Raw genomic sequence first — 16861 nt, 5'->3', positions numbered from 1 at the left:
CCCACCAGTCTGTACCCAGGAGACGCGTGCCTTCCGTTAACACTTTGAGGCCGGATGACCTACCTAGCTGTGACCCCGCACTCGGTAGGAGGAGGCTCCGCAGGAAGCGCGCGCAGTTACCACCACCCGCCAGCACCTGGGACCGCGCTCAGCCGGGGTGAGGAGCGGGCCCCGCCTCCGCTCCCCGGAAGCCCAATCATCTGAACACCCTGAGCACGTCCCCCTGCCGGCCACGCCCCCAGCCAGCTGGCGGGGCGGGGGGCGTCTTTAAGTGCCCGCCGCTGGGGCCTCGGCTCCGTCGGGCTGCGGAGCTGTGTGTCGGGAGGCCGGAGTGCTAACCCTGAGGCGCCGCTGTGCAAGCGCCTTCCTCGCAGCAGGCTCCGCGCCCTGCGCCGCCTGCCAGCCCCGGGCTCCACAGCTCTCGCCGCGGCCTCACCAGCCCGTCCGCCGGTCTCTGGGCAACTCCTCCGGCAGCTCGCCGGGAACACGCGCTCCCGCGGCGCCCAACGGGACAGGCTGGGGCCATGGTGCCCTCCCCTGCGACGCCCGCCGCCACGCAGGGGACGAGCGAGACAGAGTCGCTCGGCCCCGCGCCCATGGGGGCTGCTTCGCCGCCCGGCCTGGGACCCTCGGACGTTCCCGAGGCGGCCGCCGAGAAGGTGGAGGTAGAGGTGGAGTTGGCGGGGCCGGCGGGTGCCGACCCCCCTCAGCCTCCCGAGGGCGGCTGGGGCTGGCTGGTGATGCTGGCGGCCATGTGGTGCAACGGGTCGGTGTTTGGCGTCCAGAACGCCTGTGGGGTGCTCTTCGTGGCCATGCTGAATACCTTCGGGTCCAAGGACGATGACCAGATGGTCTTCAAGACAGGTGAGGCGCGGCGCCCGCCGCGGCCAGTCCCGGGGGACACGCTTGGCCCCCGCAGCCGCCCAGACGCGTTCCGCGTCCGAAGTGTGGGTCCACGCCGGCGTGTGCGTCTCGGACGGTCCCTGTGTGCCTGGGTTTTTTTGGGGGTGGAGGGCACGGCTGGGCCAAATACGGAAAGCAGAGGAGGCAGCCAGATTAGGGAAGGGAAAGGTGAGGGTTTACCTTTTCCTGTTGTGTTCTTTGTCGTGCTTAACGATTTACCAGAGTAGATGATAAAGGTGCAGACTCAACCTTTTCCCCCCAGCGTTAATACGTGGTCTCTTAACTGATTAGGCAAAAAACAAGTCCAAGACCTTCTGCATAACTCTTTTACATATATTATTTCACTTTATCCTGCATTCAGGCATTGTCAACCCCATTTAGGTGAGCACACTAAAGCTTGGTGAAATAAAAGTGGCTTGGTGAGTAGCAGAATGGAGATAGAATACACCTCTTATGACTTAAAGGGCTAAGTGATTTCCATTGCTAAATTAGAAGCCCTCCTCCCTCACTTGGAGGACTTTATATGATTAATTGCCTTTTAAAAACCTTAGTTTTCTGTTATTTTTAGAGTGAATATTCCTTAGGTCTTTAGTGTGCATATAATAAATATGCAAGACTGTTATAATAAGTTTTAAGGCAGAGGTAATGTCCAGAGTTTTAAAATCTTATATATTATATAAATAATATTCTCCTATAAGTGTTGTTCTGCAATTTGCTTTTCTTTTACTCTGTTATGTCTGCAATTTATCTATATAATACTTCAATTTGAGCTGCTAGCCAAATTTTTTTATTTTAACTCTTGGTTTTCCGTTGTAGGACTATTTTGTATTTTATTTATGCATTGCCCCTTTAATAGACATTTAGACTACTTCCAAATTTACTATAAACAATGCTGCAATGAATATTATTGTACATTGTCTCCTTGCGCATGTATTAAGTTAGGTACCATATTTACCCTGGAATTTCTGTTCTATAAATAGCTCTTGAAGCTGCTGTGTTATGCAGGTCACAAGGGTAGGTACAAAAGTGTTAAAAATGTAATCATTACTTTCTTTGTAAGAAAGGTTACCATTAAAAAGTTTATGCATATGTAATGGCAAACAAATAATTTTGTGTCTTTTCTATATGAGTATCAGGTATCTAGGAGGGAAAAGCTCAAGGAGGCTGAACTGACAGTTACCATTTGTTGTTCACTGATTGCTTTCTCATTTGTGCCTGGGGGCGGGGCTATAGCAGAGCGAATGATCCCTTGCTCAAGACAGCAACCTTTAGGCTCAAGCCAGCGGCCATGGGGTCATGTCTATGATCCCACACTCAAGCCAGCAACCCCACACTCAAGCCAGATGAGCCCGCACTCAAGCTGGCGACCTCGCTGTTTTGAACCTGGGTCCTCAGCATCCCAGTTCGATGCTCAATCCACTGCACTACTGCCTGGTCAGGCTCACTAATTTTTAACTATGGGACTAACATATGAAATACAAGTTTGAAATAATACATATGGACCAAAACAATGTTTCTAACCTTCTTTGTTCCCTCTTGATTAGAATTCTCCTGGTCCCTGAAATGGATACACACCTCCAAGGGTAGTTTACCCTCTGATTGAGGATCGCTAATATTCATAAGATAAAGCCAAGTATTTATCCACCAGCAAAGATTTTGTCACTTTATTTTTAGTTTATTTTGCAGATAATTAGGATTCTATTTTTGTTTTGCTTTTTTTAAATACAGAATTATGGTAGAGCATTGGCCTGGCGTGCAGGAGTCCCGGGTTCGGCTCCCGGCCAGGGCATACAGGAGAAGTGCCCATCTGCTTCTCCACCCCTATCCCTCTCCTTCCTCTCTGTCTCTCTCTTCCCCTCCCGCAGCCAAGGCTCCACTGGAGCAAAGATGGCCCAGGCGCTGAGGATGGCTCTGTGGCTCCTGCCTCAGGCGCTAGAATGGCTCTGGATGCAACAGAGCGATGCCCCCGATGGGCAGAGCATCGCCCCCTGGTGGGCATGCCGGGTGGATCCTGGTCGGGCGCATGTGGGAGTCTGTCTGACGGCCTCCCTGTTTCTAGCTTCGGAAAAATGCAAAAAAAATAAAAAAAACAACAGAATTATAATATTGAGTATTTTTTAAATTTAATAATTTTATTTTTTTAATGGGGCGACATCAATAAATCAGGATACATATATTCAAAGATAACATGTCCAGGTTATCTTGTCATTCAATTATGTTGCATACCCATCACCCAAAGTCAGATTGTCCTCTGTCACCTTCTATCTAGTTTTCTTTGTGCCCCTCCCCCTCCCCCTTTCCCTCTCCCTCTCCCCCCTCCCCCCGTAACCACCACACTCTTATCAATGTCTCTTAGTCTCACTTTTATGTCCCACCTACGTATGGAATAATGCAGTTCCTGGTTTTTTCTGATTTACTTATTTCACTTCGTATAATACTATCAGAATCCCACCATTTTGCTGTAAATGATCCGATGTCATCATTTCTTATGGCTGAGTAGTATTCCATAGTGTATATGTGCCACATCTTCTTTATCCAGTCATCTATTGACGGGCTTTTTGGTTGTTTCCATGTCCTGGCCACTGTGAACAATGCTGCAATAAACATGGGGCTGCATGTGTCTTTACGTATCAATGTTTCTGAGTTTTTGGGGTATATACCCAGTAGAGGGATTGCTGGGTCATAAGGTAGTTCTATTTTCAGTTTTTTGAGGAACCACCATACTTTCTTCCATAATGGTTGTACTACTTTACATTCCCACCAACAGTGTATGAGGGTTCCTTTTTCTCCACAGCCTCTCCAACATTTGCTATTACCTGTGTTGTTAATAATAGCTAATCTAACAGGTGTGAGGTGGTATCTCATTGCAGTTTTGATTTGCATTTCTCTAATAACTAAAGAAGATGAGCATCTTTTCATATATCTGTTGGCCCTTTGTATTTCTTCCTGGGAGAAGTGTCTGTTCATGTCCTCTTCCCATTTTTTTATTGGTTTGTTTGTTTGTTTGTTGTTGAGTTTTATGAGTTCTTTGTATATTTTGGATATTAGGCCCTTATCTGAGCTGTTGTTTGAAAATATCATTTCCCATTTAATTGGCTGTCTGTTTATTTTGTTATCAGTTTCTCTTGCTGAGCAAAAACTTAGTCTGATGCAGTCCCATTCATTAATTTTTGCCTTCACTTCTCTTGCCTTTGGAGTCAAATTCATAAAATGCTCTTTAAAACCCAGGTCCATGAATTTAGTACCTATGTCTTCTTCTATGTACTTTATTGTTTCAGGTCTTATGTTTAGATCTTTGATCCATTTTGAGTTAATTTTAGTACAGGGGGACGAACTGTAGTCCAATTTCATTCTTTTGCATGTGGCTTTCCAGTTTTCCAAGTACCATTTATTGAAGAGGCTTTCTTTTCTCCATTGTGTGTTGTTGGCCCCTTTATCAAAAATTATTTGACTATATGTGGTTTTATTTCTGGGTTTTCTATTGAGTATTTTCTTAAAAAACTAAACATGTCTCTCTGGAACTTCTGATATGCATCTTAATGAGGGGGAACAGTGCTTACTTCCTTCTCCACTCCAGTCTCCCCGCTTGAGAACTGCTGACTGGAGTTTTAAATTTAATTTGAGTACAGTCGTCCCTCGCCATATCGCAGTTCACTTTTCGCGGTCTCCCTGTATTGTGGATTTTTAAATTGTATCTAATTTTGTATCGCAGCTTTTTGCTATCTCGTGGGATTTTGAGGTATATAGGTATTTTAATATATTTATTATTTTTGCAGTAAAATAAGCAAAATAAGCATGGGAAAGGTTAATAGTGTGGGAAAGGTTTATAACAGGTGGGAAGGGTTTATAAAGCCTTAAAATGTATATAAATAATAAAATAAATACAAGGTCGCTACTTCGTAGATTTTCGCCTATCACGGGGTTCTGGAACCTAACCCCTGCGATAGATGAGGGACCACTGTATATTTTTCTATAATCAGATAGTTAAAGCTCGATGAAAGGTCAGTTAATGGTCAATTCAAAGTATGTTTTCCTATAATTAGATAGTTAAAGCTCGATGAAAGGTCAGTTAATGGTTAAATGGAAAATGGTTAAAAGTCAGGGAAAGGTGCATTGCTCTGCGGTTCAGCTCTTACCCATTTTTTTTTCCTTGCTAAAAAGTAAATCATGTCAATAGTATTCTGTGTGTGCTCAGAAAGTCAAAATGTATTCTTGTGACAAACTTGAACTGGATCCAAAACCAAATTATGAGATACATTTTGTAAAAATAGAAAGCCACTATTCATTAAATGGAGATAATTACTGATTTTTCTGGGTATATAGGTATTAATGGCAAGTTGAATTGGTTAGTCTAGTGACTGTTTTTAGTAGTAAAAACCTTTTCATCTTGCTTAATTATCCCTTTTATTAGTTTTGACTTCATGTTCCACTTTCAAATGACAGCATCTCAAAGGACTCACACTTGTCAGTGGCTGTTTAAACAGTGACATTCTGCAAAGTTGATTGACGTTTCTGTGTAGATGGAGGCAGAAGTTACCTTTGTTGTGGTAGCAATACCCCCAATTTTGTAGTTATCCCTGAACTCTGGGTTTTGGGGTTTCTTACTTTTTGTTTATTTGTACCTTCTAATTTTTTCTGTGTTGAATAGTATTGCTTTTATAATAGTATACATTTTAATATTTTTAAAATCCACCATTAACATTAGAAATATTAGTCTTCAGACTTAGCCTTCTGTCCCTGGTGATGTTGGAGCATTTATGATGAAACGCGGCCAAACTTCAGTTATGTGCCTGAAGCTATGGCTTCTTCCTCTCCAGAAATGATAGTTCATTTGTGAGGCAGCCCTCTAGTAAGGCAAGGCACTGAAACATTCTTGGATTTGGTTTGTTTAATAAAAGTTGTAATAAGTTAAAAAAGAAAACTAATGGTAAACTTGCCCTAAGAATAAGCCATTTTGTAGGAATAAATGATAGATGAGTGGAGTTTTAGTTATAGGTGTATGTTTTGTTTCCTACTCAGAGGAAAGTGTTTATCATGGAATACACTGGAACTGGCAAAGGGACCTGATTTTGAATAAGATTAGATTATTTGGCCTCATTTTGTTTTTGGATCAAAGTGGAGATATTTCATATCAGGTAGACAATCATTAAAAGGTAGATCATGTCCTGGCCAGTTGGCTCAGTGGATAGAGGGTCAGCCTGGTGTATGGATATCCTGGGTTCAATTCCTGGTCAGGGCACACAAGAGAAGTGACCATCTGCTCCTCTGGCCGCCCTCCCACTCCCCTTCCTCCTCCCCCTTACTCTCCCCCACCCTCTCCCACTCCCCCCCTCCCCTTCCCTTCCCCACTCCCTCTCTTCCTCTCCCTCCCTCTTCCCCTTCCACAGCCAGTGGCTTGATTGGTTCCAGTGATGGCTTCATGCCCTGAGGATAGCTCAATTGGTCTGAGCACATCAGCCTTGGGTGCTAAAAATAGCTTGGTTGAATAGAGCATTGGTCTCAGACAGGGGTTGTGGGGTGGACCTGGTAGGGGTGCATACAGGAGTCTGCCTCACTATCCTCTCACCTAAAAAAAAAAAAAAGCAACAAAAAACTAGTTCATGTGGTACTAATCATACCTGAGTCCAACCAGGCATTGCACATTAAATTGTTGTTGATTTTTTTGTGTGTGGGGTTTGGAGAGATAAAGATTAGAGAAGGATCCGAAGAGATAATAGACTCATATTTGTGTCTGTATGATAGTTGTTCTTTTTTCAGAGAGAGGGACAAACAAGAGAGAGAGATGAGAAGCATCAATTCTTTGTTGAGGCACCTTAGTTGTTCATTGATTGCTTTCTCATATGTGCCTTGACCGTGGGGCTACAACAGAGCAAGTGCTCAAGCCAGTGACCTGAGGCTCAAGCCAGCAACCTTGAGTTTCAAGCGACCTTTGGGCTCAAGCCAGAGACCATGGGGTCATGTCTGTGATCCCATGCTCAAGCTGGTGAGCCTGTGCTCAAGCTGGATGAGCCCACACTCTCGCTGGTGACCTTGGGGTTTCGAACCCGGGTCCTCAGAATCCCAGGCCAGTGCTCTATCCACTGTGCCACCCAGGCAAGCCTAGGGTTTTGAATCGGCGACCTCATCGTTCCAGGTTGACACTTTATCCACTGCAACACCACAGGCCAGGCAAGTTTAAAAAAAAACCCCACAAAAAACCCCCTGAGGGTTTATTATTTCTTTCAATAAACTTGTAAATGATTGTTAGTAGGACAGATGACTGACCCTATTCCAGAAATGCTGTGAAATCCTTGATAGGAATCTACTTGAGTCTAAGTAAAAAGAAATTGTGACAAGTTCAGTTCTTTTGGTTTGGAACTTGTAATTATTTGGAGAGGGATTTGGTTTATCTACAGTTATTTCTCTTTCCATATGTTCATGCAGAGGTAGCCATTTTTAGGAGCCTTCCTGAAAGAGTACACTCCTATAAAGCACTGTTTACAACAAAACCTAGGAATATCAAACTTTAACTTTTACTTTAAATTTATAACTGATGCATATGTACATATGTTGTTCCATATGCATAGAGGTCATCAGTACAGAGCCAAAGTCCCTCATCTGAAACTCTTGGGACTAGATATGTTTGGGGTTCAGATTAGTTTTGGATTTTGAGAAAGTAATCTGGTATATACACCTATATTTTTTAACAGCCCTCAAGGCAGCACCCTGTAATTGAATACATTGATATTTCTGCAACAAAATGGTTTGGGTATTCAGAGCAAATGGGACAGATAGAGATCATAAATAGCCTCATGTGAGTTCAGATCATGTTTTGCTTCCAAGGGAGTGTTGATACCATTTTACAAAAAACTTTCAGAATTGAAAATAAGGAATCATAGATTTAAATGTAAATATTTACTTTGTTTTCTGTTTCTCAGTGAACATTTTCTTTAAGGTATGTTTTTCTATATCATATAGTGTACCTAGTGTTTTCAGTAAGTGTAATATTCTACCTTACTGGTTGGTTACCTCAGGTTATTCAGCCAGCCTCCTTGGCTGGTGTGTGAATTGCAAGTAGTGTTATGTGGTGTAAGTAGCATATGTGTATACATCTTTAAACAAATTGTTTTTCCCCCTCTTTGGATTGCTTCCTTTAGGTATATGTCCAAAAGTGAGATTACTGGTCCAAAGGGTATGAAAACTTGATAACACTTGTTCCATACTGCCAGCTTGTTCTCTAGAGAACTTAAATTGCTTTACTTTGCCCCAGCAATCCACTGGCTTCCTGAAAACCCTACCCATGCTAGGTTTATTTTGATCAATTTGATAAGTGCCACTGGTATTTTCAAAAATTAGTTTTAAGTCATTTTTCGTTGCTTTTACGGCTTTGTGTTCTCCCAGTTTTTGAAGCCTTTAGGAGCAGAAAATGCCTTGGCAATTATACATAATATCTAGAAATATAAGAGGACACATACCAGTCAATAAATTTGGAGTAAAACTTTGATACCACAGGTGGGAATAATAGGAAGGCCTGAGAAGAGAGAGAGAGAGAGTGAGAAGGAGAGAGAAGAATTCATTTGTTGTTCCCACTTAGTTGTGCATTCATTGATTGCTTCCTGAAGAACCGGGGATTGAACCCATAGCCTTGATGTTTTGGGACCACACTCTGACTGAGCCAGCTGGCCAGGGCCAGATTATCTCTTGACACACTTTGGCAGGTGGGACACACCCTTGTTCCCTTTCCTCTGCTCTCTCAGTGCAGGTTTTGATTAAGGCCTTTCTTGGGGTTGAGAGTGGTATTGGAAGTTAACCATCTGGAGACTTAGCCATGAGTTCTTTATGACTCTTCCAGGTGACAGCTCATCCCTCAGAGGCTCAGTCTGCAAGAGCAGTCCTGTCTCTTACCTTGCTTCGACCTTCTCTGGACCTGGCTAATTCTGTTGAAAATAGCTTTAATTAGTCCGAGTCTATGTGTGTTTAAAATAATTCTTTGCTTCTGTTGGATTTTTAAAAGTTATATAAAAATCATTAAATTTATTGAGCAAAAACTATGTACTAGGGGCCATGCAAGAAACATAAATTTGACTTACTCCATGTTTGTGAGAGGTTATGAGGGCAGACAGAATGCTATGTACATAACTCGAAAGCAATATGCTACCCGTGTTAAGTGCAGTGTAAATAAGAGGATTTTAGAGGAAGGCAAAGTGACTTCTGACTGCGCCGACCAGGGAAGGCTTCCCAGAGGTTGCTTTTGAGTTGGGCTTTAAAAGGAGTGGTAAACAGTCCTCAGCAGATTTAGCAGAAAAAGGTATTGCATGTGGGGGTGTAGGGCCTGGGCAAGGGCTAGTAAAGTCTGATAATGAATGTTTTACTGTGTAGTTTGTTTTATCCAACAATCCTATGATATTATTCTTATTACGATCTTCATGTTTTATATGGGCAACTGAGACTAGTAAGTAGAGGGGCTGGATTTGAACTTAAATCTCTTGCATCAGGACCCAGGTTCTTTATACTGAACTATATATACCCTGGGCTTATTAAGTGAACAACAAGGAGTGTGGTTTGGTTAGAGCCTAGAGTGTGTAAAGGAAAGTCCTAGAAGGTAGGTTGGAAGGAGGTGGTTGGTGAATGGAAGGTTTGAATGCTGAGTTAAGCAATTCAGACATTATTTAACAGACAGGCAGTGGGAAGATAATGAGGGTTTCTGAAGAGGGCCTTCAAAACATGTGAGTGGATTGCAAAAGGAAATAAATAGGAAGAACAGCAGTTATGAAGTCCTTGGCTGAAAGCCAGGTGAGATTTGAGGTGCCGCGGCAGAAGAAGAAAGGAAGGGGCTTATGTGAGACATTTCACAGAATGGACTGAAGGAATTCTGGCAAATGACGGTTGTGGCAGGACATGGAAACAGATGATGCCTGTGTCTGGAGACTGCGTGTAAATAATTTTTGAACTGGGAGGCCCCACATTTTCATTTTCAGCTGTGTCCCCTACAGATTATGTAGACAGTGATGGCTGGTGCCATTGATAGGACCCAGATCTGTGAAAAGGAGTTGACAGAGAAAGGCTGACTCAGGTATTAGACATATGACTGTTAACTGCCAGCAAAACATCATAGGATGATGCCAAGCAGATAACTGGAAATGTAAACCTGGAGCCTCAGAGTGAAGCTGAGGCCAGAGGTAGAGCTTTGGGAAGAGCATATGTCTCTAAGAGAAACATGTTGTAATAGTAAAAACCAGGAATTCTGTCTCAAGCAGCTCTGGGGGCTGCTTCTAGGTAGTTTCCACTGAAATCATCTTATTTAAAAGTAACAAAACTTCATCCCTTAAGAAGTCTTTCCAGCATTTAGATTTCTCAAATTCAGATTTGTAACTTTCCAAAGGAAGGATTGTATTTTTACTATCATTGTCTTAAGTATTTCCAAAACTTAGTCTTATGACTTTGTCATTTTTTCCTTTAATTTAACAAGACTTCAGAGACTGTTGGCATTTATGGTTTCTTTCATTCATGATGTAGTTAAGCCAGTCTGTAAGTCTTACTTTCAAGATGTTTTAGGCCAAGAGATTGTGAGAATAGCTTAGAATCATTTCAATTAATTTATGTATTTCTAATTGAAATGTATTGACTGTGGTGGAAAACTCGTTCAACAGGCAGGTAATGTTATCTTGTAGGTTAGCCTTTACACATAGAGTAACTGAGTCAGCTACTTCATTCACAATTCATAATGAAAACAGCCAACTTTTAAGTGTAGGCTCACTCTTTAAAAAATTGTTTAGGCCCTGGCCGTTTGGCTCAGTGGTAGAGCGTCGGCCTGGCGTGCAGGAGTCCCGGGTTCAATTCCCGGCCAGGGCACACAGGAGAAGCGCCCATCTGCTTCTCTACCCCTCCCCTCCTTCCTCTCTGTCTCTCTCTTCCCCTCCCGCAGCCAAGGCTCCATTGGAGCAAAGTTAGCCCAGGCGCTGAGGATGGCTCTATGGCCCCTGCCTCAGGCGCTAGAATGGCTCTGGTTGCAACAGAGCAACGCCCCAAATGGGCAGAGCATCGCCCCCTGGTGGGCGTGCCGGGTAGATCCTGGTCAGGCGCATGCGGGAGTCTGTCTGACTGCCTCCCCGTTTCCAACTTCAGAAAAATACAAAAAAAAAAAAAATTGTTTAAGGTCCTGGCTGGTTGGCTCAATGGTAGAGTGTCGGCCCAACATGTGCAAGTCCCAGGTTCAATTCCTGATCAGGACACACAGGAGAATTGTCCCCGGGCACTGAGGATGGCTCCATTGCCTCCACTTAAGGTGCTAAAAAATGGCTCCAGTTGCAACAGAGCCGGGGGGGGGGGGCGGCGGCGGGGGGATGGGTAGAGCATCACCCCCCTGTGGGCTTGCTGGTTGGATTCCAGTCAGGGCTCATGTGGGAGTCTGTCTCTGCCTCTCCTCTTCTCACTAAATAAATAATAAAAGAAAATAAAAAAAGTTGTTTAGGAAAACTCTTAAAAAATTAAAACAAATGAAATTATGTTCTTTTTTGACTAGGACAAGGGTGGAATATCGTACACTTTGTTAAGAAACCTGACTTGCGGTTGTACATGCACACTAGACAACTGAGGTTTGACAGGCAGAGGAAGGGTTGTCTGTGTTCTTGTGGTGCTCGCTGGCCGGAAATGGAGTCAGTTCTAGTTCAGATAATAACTATATAGTTCCCTGGCTACACACAGTTGTATTTTGCCTTAGTTTCCTGTCACTCAGTATAGCAATGAGACTCACGGTAATAGAATGTCAGTGTTTTGGATGTATAAAGCACAACAGATATGTCAAACAGTATTGTTACTGAGCAGGTTGGCACTGTCTCTGTGTGGGTGTGTATGTTGACCCATGTGCCGTGCTGTAATCTCTCAGAACTCAGGTCCTGAATTGCTCTCTTGTGATTGAAGCCCAGCTGAAGGTGCTGGAAGTGCAGTGACCCTGGAGGAAGAACCAGTAAAAGCAGGGGGTGGATGAAAAGGGAATTGATAGTTGTGCAAGAAGAGGGTGTCTGCCTTATTTTGTAAGCCGAGACACCCTACCCTTCCAGTAACTCTTTCATCTTTTAATATCATTTGGCTTCATTTACAAGGTCTGAATTAAAGCAAATGACAAGGTTTAAGGCAGTATTTTGACCATGCTGTTGCTGGCTGGGGTGGACTGAAGTACTGGCTTGCTGACAAGTAAATCTGACATCTAATAATTACGGGGAAAGGAGGAAAAGAGAAGTTTAACTAAAATATTTTTTCTTCAGAATTTGAGTAATAGAAACCATATAGTCTTAAGTCCTGTGCCAACACACCAGACAGAAAGAGACTTGTAAATACCAATGGTTGGGAATCACAAAAGAGTTATACATACTTTTTTGGTATACACTTTAAAATACACTGTTTTCTATAACTTAGAGTTCATTTGTTATGTGTATGCTAGGATAATTACTTTTGTATATGTGGTAATTGGTTTTGTTTTTTTTGTAACTTTGATTAGGAACAAATACTAAGCCACTTAAAAGGCAAACTATTATTCTTTTTGGGGAAAAAATAGGTAAAAGTAATGCTTAATCCAATTAATCTGCCTTCTTCCTCTAATTCATCCTGATGACTTTGGGTGTCTGGTGGTAACTGAGAATGGGTTATGGAGCCCTGGCCGGTTGGCTCAGCGGTAGAGCGTCGGCCTAGCGTGCGGAGGACCCGGGTTTGATTCCCGGCCAGGGCACACAGGAGAAGCGCCCATTTGCTTCTCCACCCCTCCGCCGCGCTTTCCTCTCTGTCTCTCTCTTCCCCTTCCGCAGCCAAGGCTCCATTGGAGCAAAGATGGCCCGGGCGCTGGGGATGGCTCTGTGGCCTCTGCCTCAGGCGTTAGAGTGGCTCTGGTCGCAACATGGCGACGCCCAGGATGGGCAGAGCATCGCCCCCTGGTGGGCAGAGCGTCTCCCCATGGTGGGCGTGCCGGGTGGAGCCCGGTGGGGCGCATGCGGGAGTCTGTCTGACTGTCTCTCCCTGTTTCCAGCTTCAGAAAAATGAAAAAAAAAAAAAAAAAAAAAAAAAAAAAAAAAAAAGAATGGGTTATGGAAAAATGTCAAGGCAGTGTAATCCCTATTATTTATGGTCACTTAAGAGGATAAATTGATCATTGGTCATTAATCTTTGGATAATTACTCTATTTAGTTGGAGACATTCTTAGCTTTTTGGAAAGCAAGTCAGTGAGTTAGAACTGTCAAAATTGATCAGTTTTTCTAAGTCTAATGATAAGTGAATGGAAACGAGTTGCCTTCAGCCTTCTCTCTCCTGTGCTGCAGTATGATCATTCTGTAACTCTGGGAACTGTATATGGAACAACAGGGAAAAGACATTAATATACTACCTTGTGATTCTCAGGTAGGCATGAATAGCCTTACCCGATCTGAGGATTAATAAAATTACCTGAACAGGTAAAGGCTTGTGACCTGTATATGTGTTTTGGTTGCTAAAATTAGGCAAGTTAATAATGTTATAAAATTTGTTTAAATATAGATTATTTAGGAAATGAGTCTTTGGTAATAGCAATTCCATTTATGCAGTAAATAAATATCTTGAAGGACTTGACATTAAACATTTTTTTTCCTTTTATTTGAGAGGAAGGGGAAGAAAGAAGAAAGAGAGAGAGAAGCATTAACTCATCATTCCACTTAGCTGTTCCATTTAGTTGTGTACTCATTGATTGCTTCTCATATGTGCCCTGACTGAGGATGGAACCCACTATCTTGGCGTGCCAGAACAATGCTCTGTCCACTTAGCCACCCAGCCAGAGCCAGTGGTCAACATTGTTTAAGAACTGTATTTATTAGGTGCTAGGTGTGGGAGTGGAAATAAGGAAAAAAATATACTGCAAGTCCCAAAGAAATAAAAAGATGAGGAAATCCTTGCTTTGTTTTCTTCATGGGTATAGTGTCTCAAAGGCAGACTCTTATGTTCATCGTTTGGATTTTGAGGTTTTCATTTAGAAGTTTCCCAAAGCATCTCTGTATTTGAGAGCAAATGAGATTGCTGTGTGGTTAGAATCAGAGACATGCAATTTATTTATCACACAGCGTTGCCACTTTGGTAATAACAGATTCACATGCTTATGTCATAGGAAAAAAAACAGAATTCTACTATGTATTGTTTCCAATCAGTTGAAAAGGATTTGTGTCATTATGAGAAACAATACCACATATGGGATTGAATTTCTATAGAATTAAAATGTAGATAAGGACATTTAGAAAACAAATACAAATTTAGAAATCTTAACTAGGACCCATTTTTAAAGACTCACTTTAATTAATTTTTAAAAGTCAACTTTATTGAGGGATAATTACATAATGTTAAAATTTAATAATTTTAAGTTTACAATTTGGTGAGTTCTGACAAATGTATACAGTCATGTAACCAACATCACAGTGATGACCTGGAGCCTTCCCATCACCCCAAGATATTCCCTTGTGCCCCCTTGTAGTCAGTCTTCTTCTGTACCTCAGCCACTGGCAACCATTGACATGTTTACTGCCACTATAGTTTTGCTTTTTCTGAAATTTTCTGTAAATGGAATAATACTGTATGTTTTCTTTTGTGTCTAGCTGTCACTTAGATGCTTTTGAGATTCGCCCATGTTTTTGCATATAGTTTATTTTTATTGCCAATGAGTATTCTGTTGTATGTCTGCATCACAATTTTTTTATCCATTCATATATTGATGGACATTTGACTTGTTTTCTGTTTTTACCTTTTATGAATCATGCTGCTATGACTATTGTGTGCAAGACTTTGTGTGGACATATGTTTTCATTTCTCTTGTACACACTTTATTATTGTTTTAATTTTATTCTTTATGCTTATCTGTATAAAAAATACTATATATATATTTTTTTAATTAAAAGAAATTGTGGCCTAATTAGTGGTGGTGCCGTGGTTAGCGTGTCTACCTGGGACATTAAGGTCCCAGGTTCAAAACCCTAAGCCTGAGTTTGAGCATGGGCTGACCAGCTTGAACGTGGGGTTGCCAACTTAAGTGTGGGATCATAGATATGATCCCATGGTTGCTGGCTTGAGTCCAAAGGTCTCTGATTTGAAGCCCAAGGTCACTGGCTTGAGCAAGCAGTCACTGGCTTAGCTGGAGCCTCCAGTCAAGGTACATGTAAGAAGCAAACAATGAACAACTGAAGTGCTGCAACTATGAGTTGATGCTTCTTATCTCTCTCCCTTCCTATCTCTCTCTCTCTTGCAAAAAAAAAATTAAAAAAAAGGAGGAATTGTGACTGTGAAAAGATGGAATAGTGGGAATGGGAGGACTCTGAAGGATGGGTTTTCACTTGGGTGATTGGGTGGCACTGTCAATCAACAGTCAAATATGGCTGAGAATTTCTATTTTTAAAAAAGACTGAAGAGGGTTCACTGAAGTGAGTCATTAGGAAATCACTGATGATCTTTGGCCTTGGTATGCAGGGTGTGGGGCCTGAGTATAGTGTGTGAGGCAGTGAATGGAGGTAGAGATGGGGGTGCAGGCTAATGAATGAGGAAGTACCATCAAGGGGAGAAATAAGGTGGTAGCTGGAGGAAGACTGGGGTCAAGGATGGGTAAGAAATTAATTTGTTAAAGATGGAAGTAGTTTCAGGAGAAGAAGGCTGTAGAGAGAGAGAAGGTGAAGTTACCAAGTGGCTAATTGATAGAATAAGGTTCATGAGTAGGGAGCAGATTGGAGATGAGGGAACCCAGCACTCAGCTGGTGGAGGTGGAGTTCACCAGAGGTGCCACCTATTGGGGCCTGTAGAGAAGAAAGGAGAAACCGGAGCAAATGGAGGTAAGGTTGGCGAGGATCAGGAGGCCAGGGGCCTGTGTTTTCTCTTTGTTAAGTGTGGTGTGTGGGGTTGAATTGCAGATTTGAAGAGAGTGGCAAAGGTTTGGGAGCTGACTAGTGGTAAGGAAAAGGATTGATAACAGTTTTGAGATTGGAAACCATGAATTTAAAGTGAAACCAGTTTCTAAGATTGTGGCTTCCACCCCCCTCAACTGTGTTCTGCAGCTGGATATGTGAGCAGGGAAGGTGAACTGAACAATTGATATAAGGCTAGAAGAGAATCGAAGCAAAGTAATATCACATTTTCTATTTTCAGCTCTGTGCCTTCTGGCTTCTTCTTTTCTCCACTTTTTAATATACCATTCTGAAACTTCTAAGAACACATGTGTTTTAAGTCTTTGGTGAAGTTGATTAAAAACATTTCACAACCCAGTGCAATTTTTATGCTATTTAAAATATTATGGTAAAATATGTGTAACATAAATCTACAATTTTAATCTTTTTAAGTGTACATTTCAGTGGCATTCACAATTTTGTGCACCCATCGCCACTATATTACAATTTTAATTTGAAGCATGACTTTGTCATCTTTTTCCTCTCTCTGTATCAGTTCTGATCCATAAATTCAACAGAGTCCTTTGTTGGATTCAGTATTCATATTTTTGAAATTGAGAAATTAATAACAGTACTACCGAGTTTAACTTTGGCAGGTGCTATATAAGGCACAGTTGTGGCATTAGCTTTCTCGTTATTTAGTTGTAATTATTTATTATTGTCTCTTCTCTTTACTAAATATATAAGGTTCACGGTGCAGGTGCTATCTATGTCTCTGATGTTTACAATGATATCTGTATTGTCTGGCACAGTGCTTGGCACATAGTAGGCATTCCGTGAAGTTTTTTAATAAATGAAAGTCCTTCATTGAAGAAATTTGTATGTTTAATACGTTTTTTTCTGTATGCTTAATATGAAGTAGGCAAAACTTGTATTTACACATTAATACAGATTACAGGGCATGGCACATTTTGATGTCTAGTTAATTAGTAGAAATCAAAAAGAGTTTATATTTGCAATTTCATGTTGGAGTGTATTAGAACAGATTGTGCATTAAACAAATGGTTGTACAGAATTGGCAGCAGTAATCTGGAAGCTTGAAG

At 42.0% G+C, this 16861-nt stretch overlaps 1 protein-coding gene across 1 annotated transcript in view; it reads left to right on the top strand.

Moving 5' to 3' along the window:
- Positions 1 to 282: 282 nt before the first annotated feature.
- Positions 283 to 16861, top strand: part of SLC16A10 (solute carrier family 16 member 10) — a 149821-nt gene continuing 133242 nt past the window's right edge. The window contains exon 1 of the mRNA XM_066373469.1: positions 283 to 864. Coding sequence (XP_066229566.1) covers positions 525 to 864 — 340 coding nt within the window. The 5' untranslated portion in view covers positions 283 to 524. The remainder of the gene's footprint in view (positions 865 to 16861) is intronic.

Source organism: Saccopteryx leptura, chromosome 3 (genome assembly GCF_036850995.1).
Source record: "Saccopteryx leptura isolate mSacLep1 chromosome 3, mSacLep1_pri_phased_curated, whole genome shotgun sequence".
Taxonomy (NCBI): Eukaryota; Metazoa; Chordata; class Mammalia; order Chiroptera; family Emballonuridae; genus Saccopteryx; species Saccopteryx leptura.
Note: the sequence above shows the minus strand (reverse complement) of the source record. Positions and strands in the feature narration are given on the sequence as shown.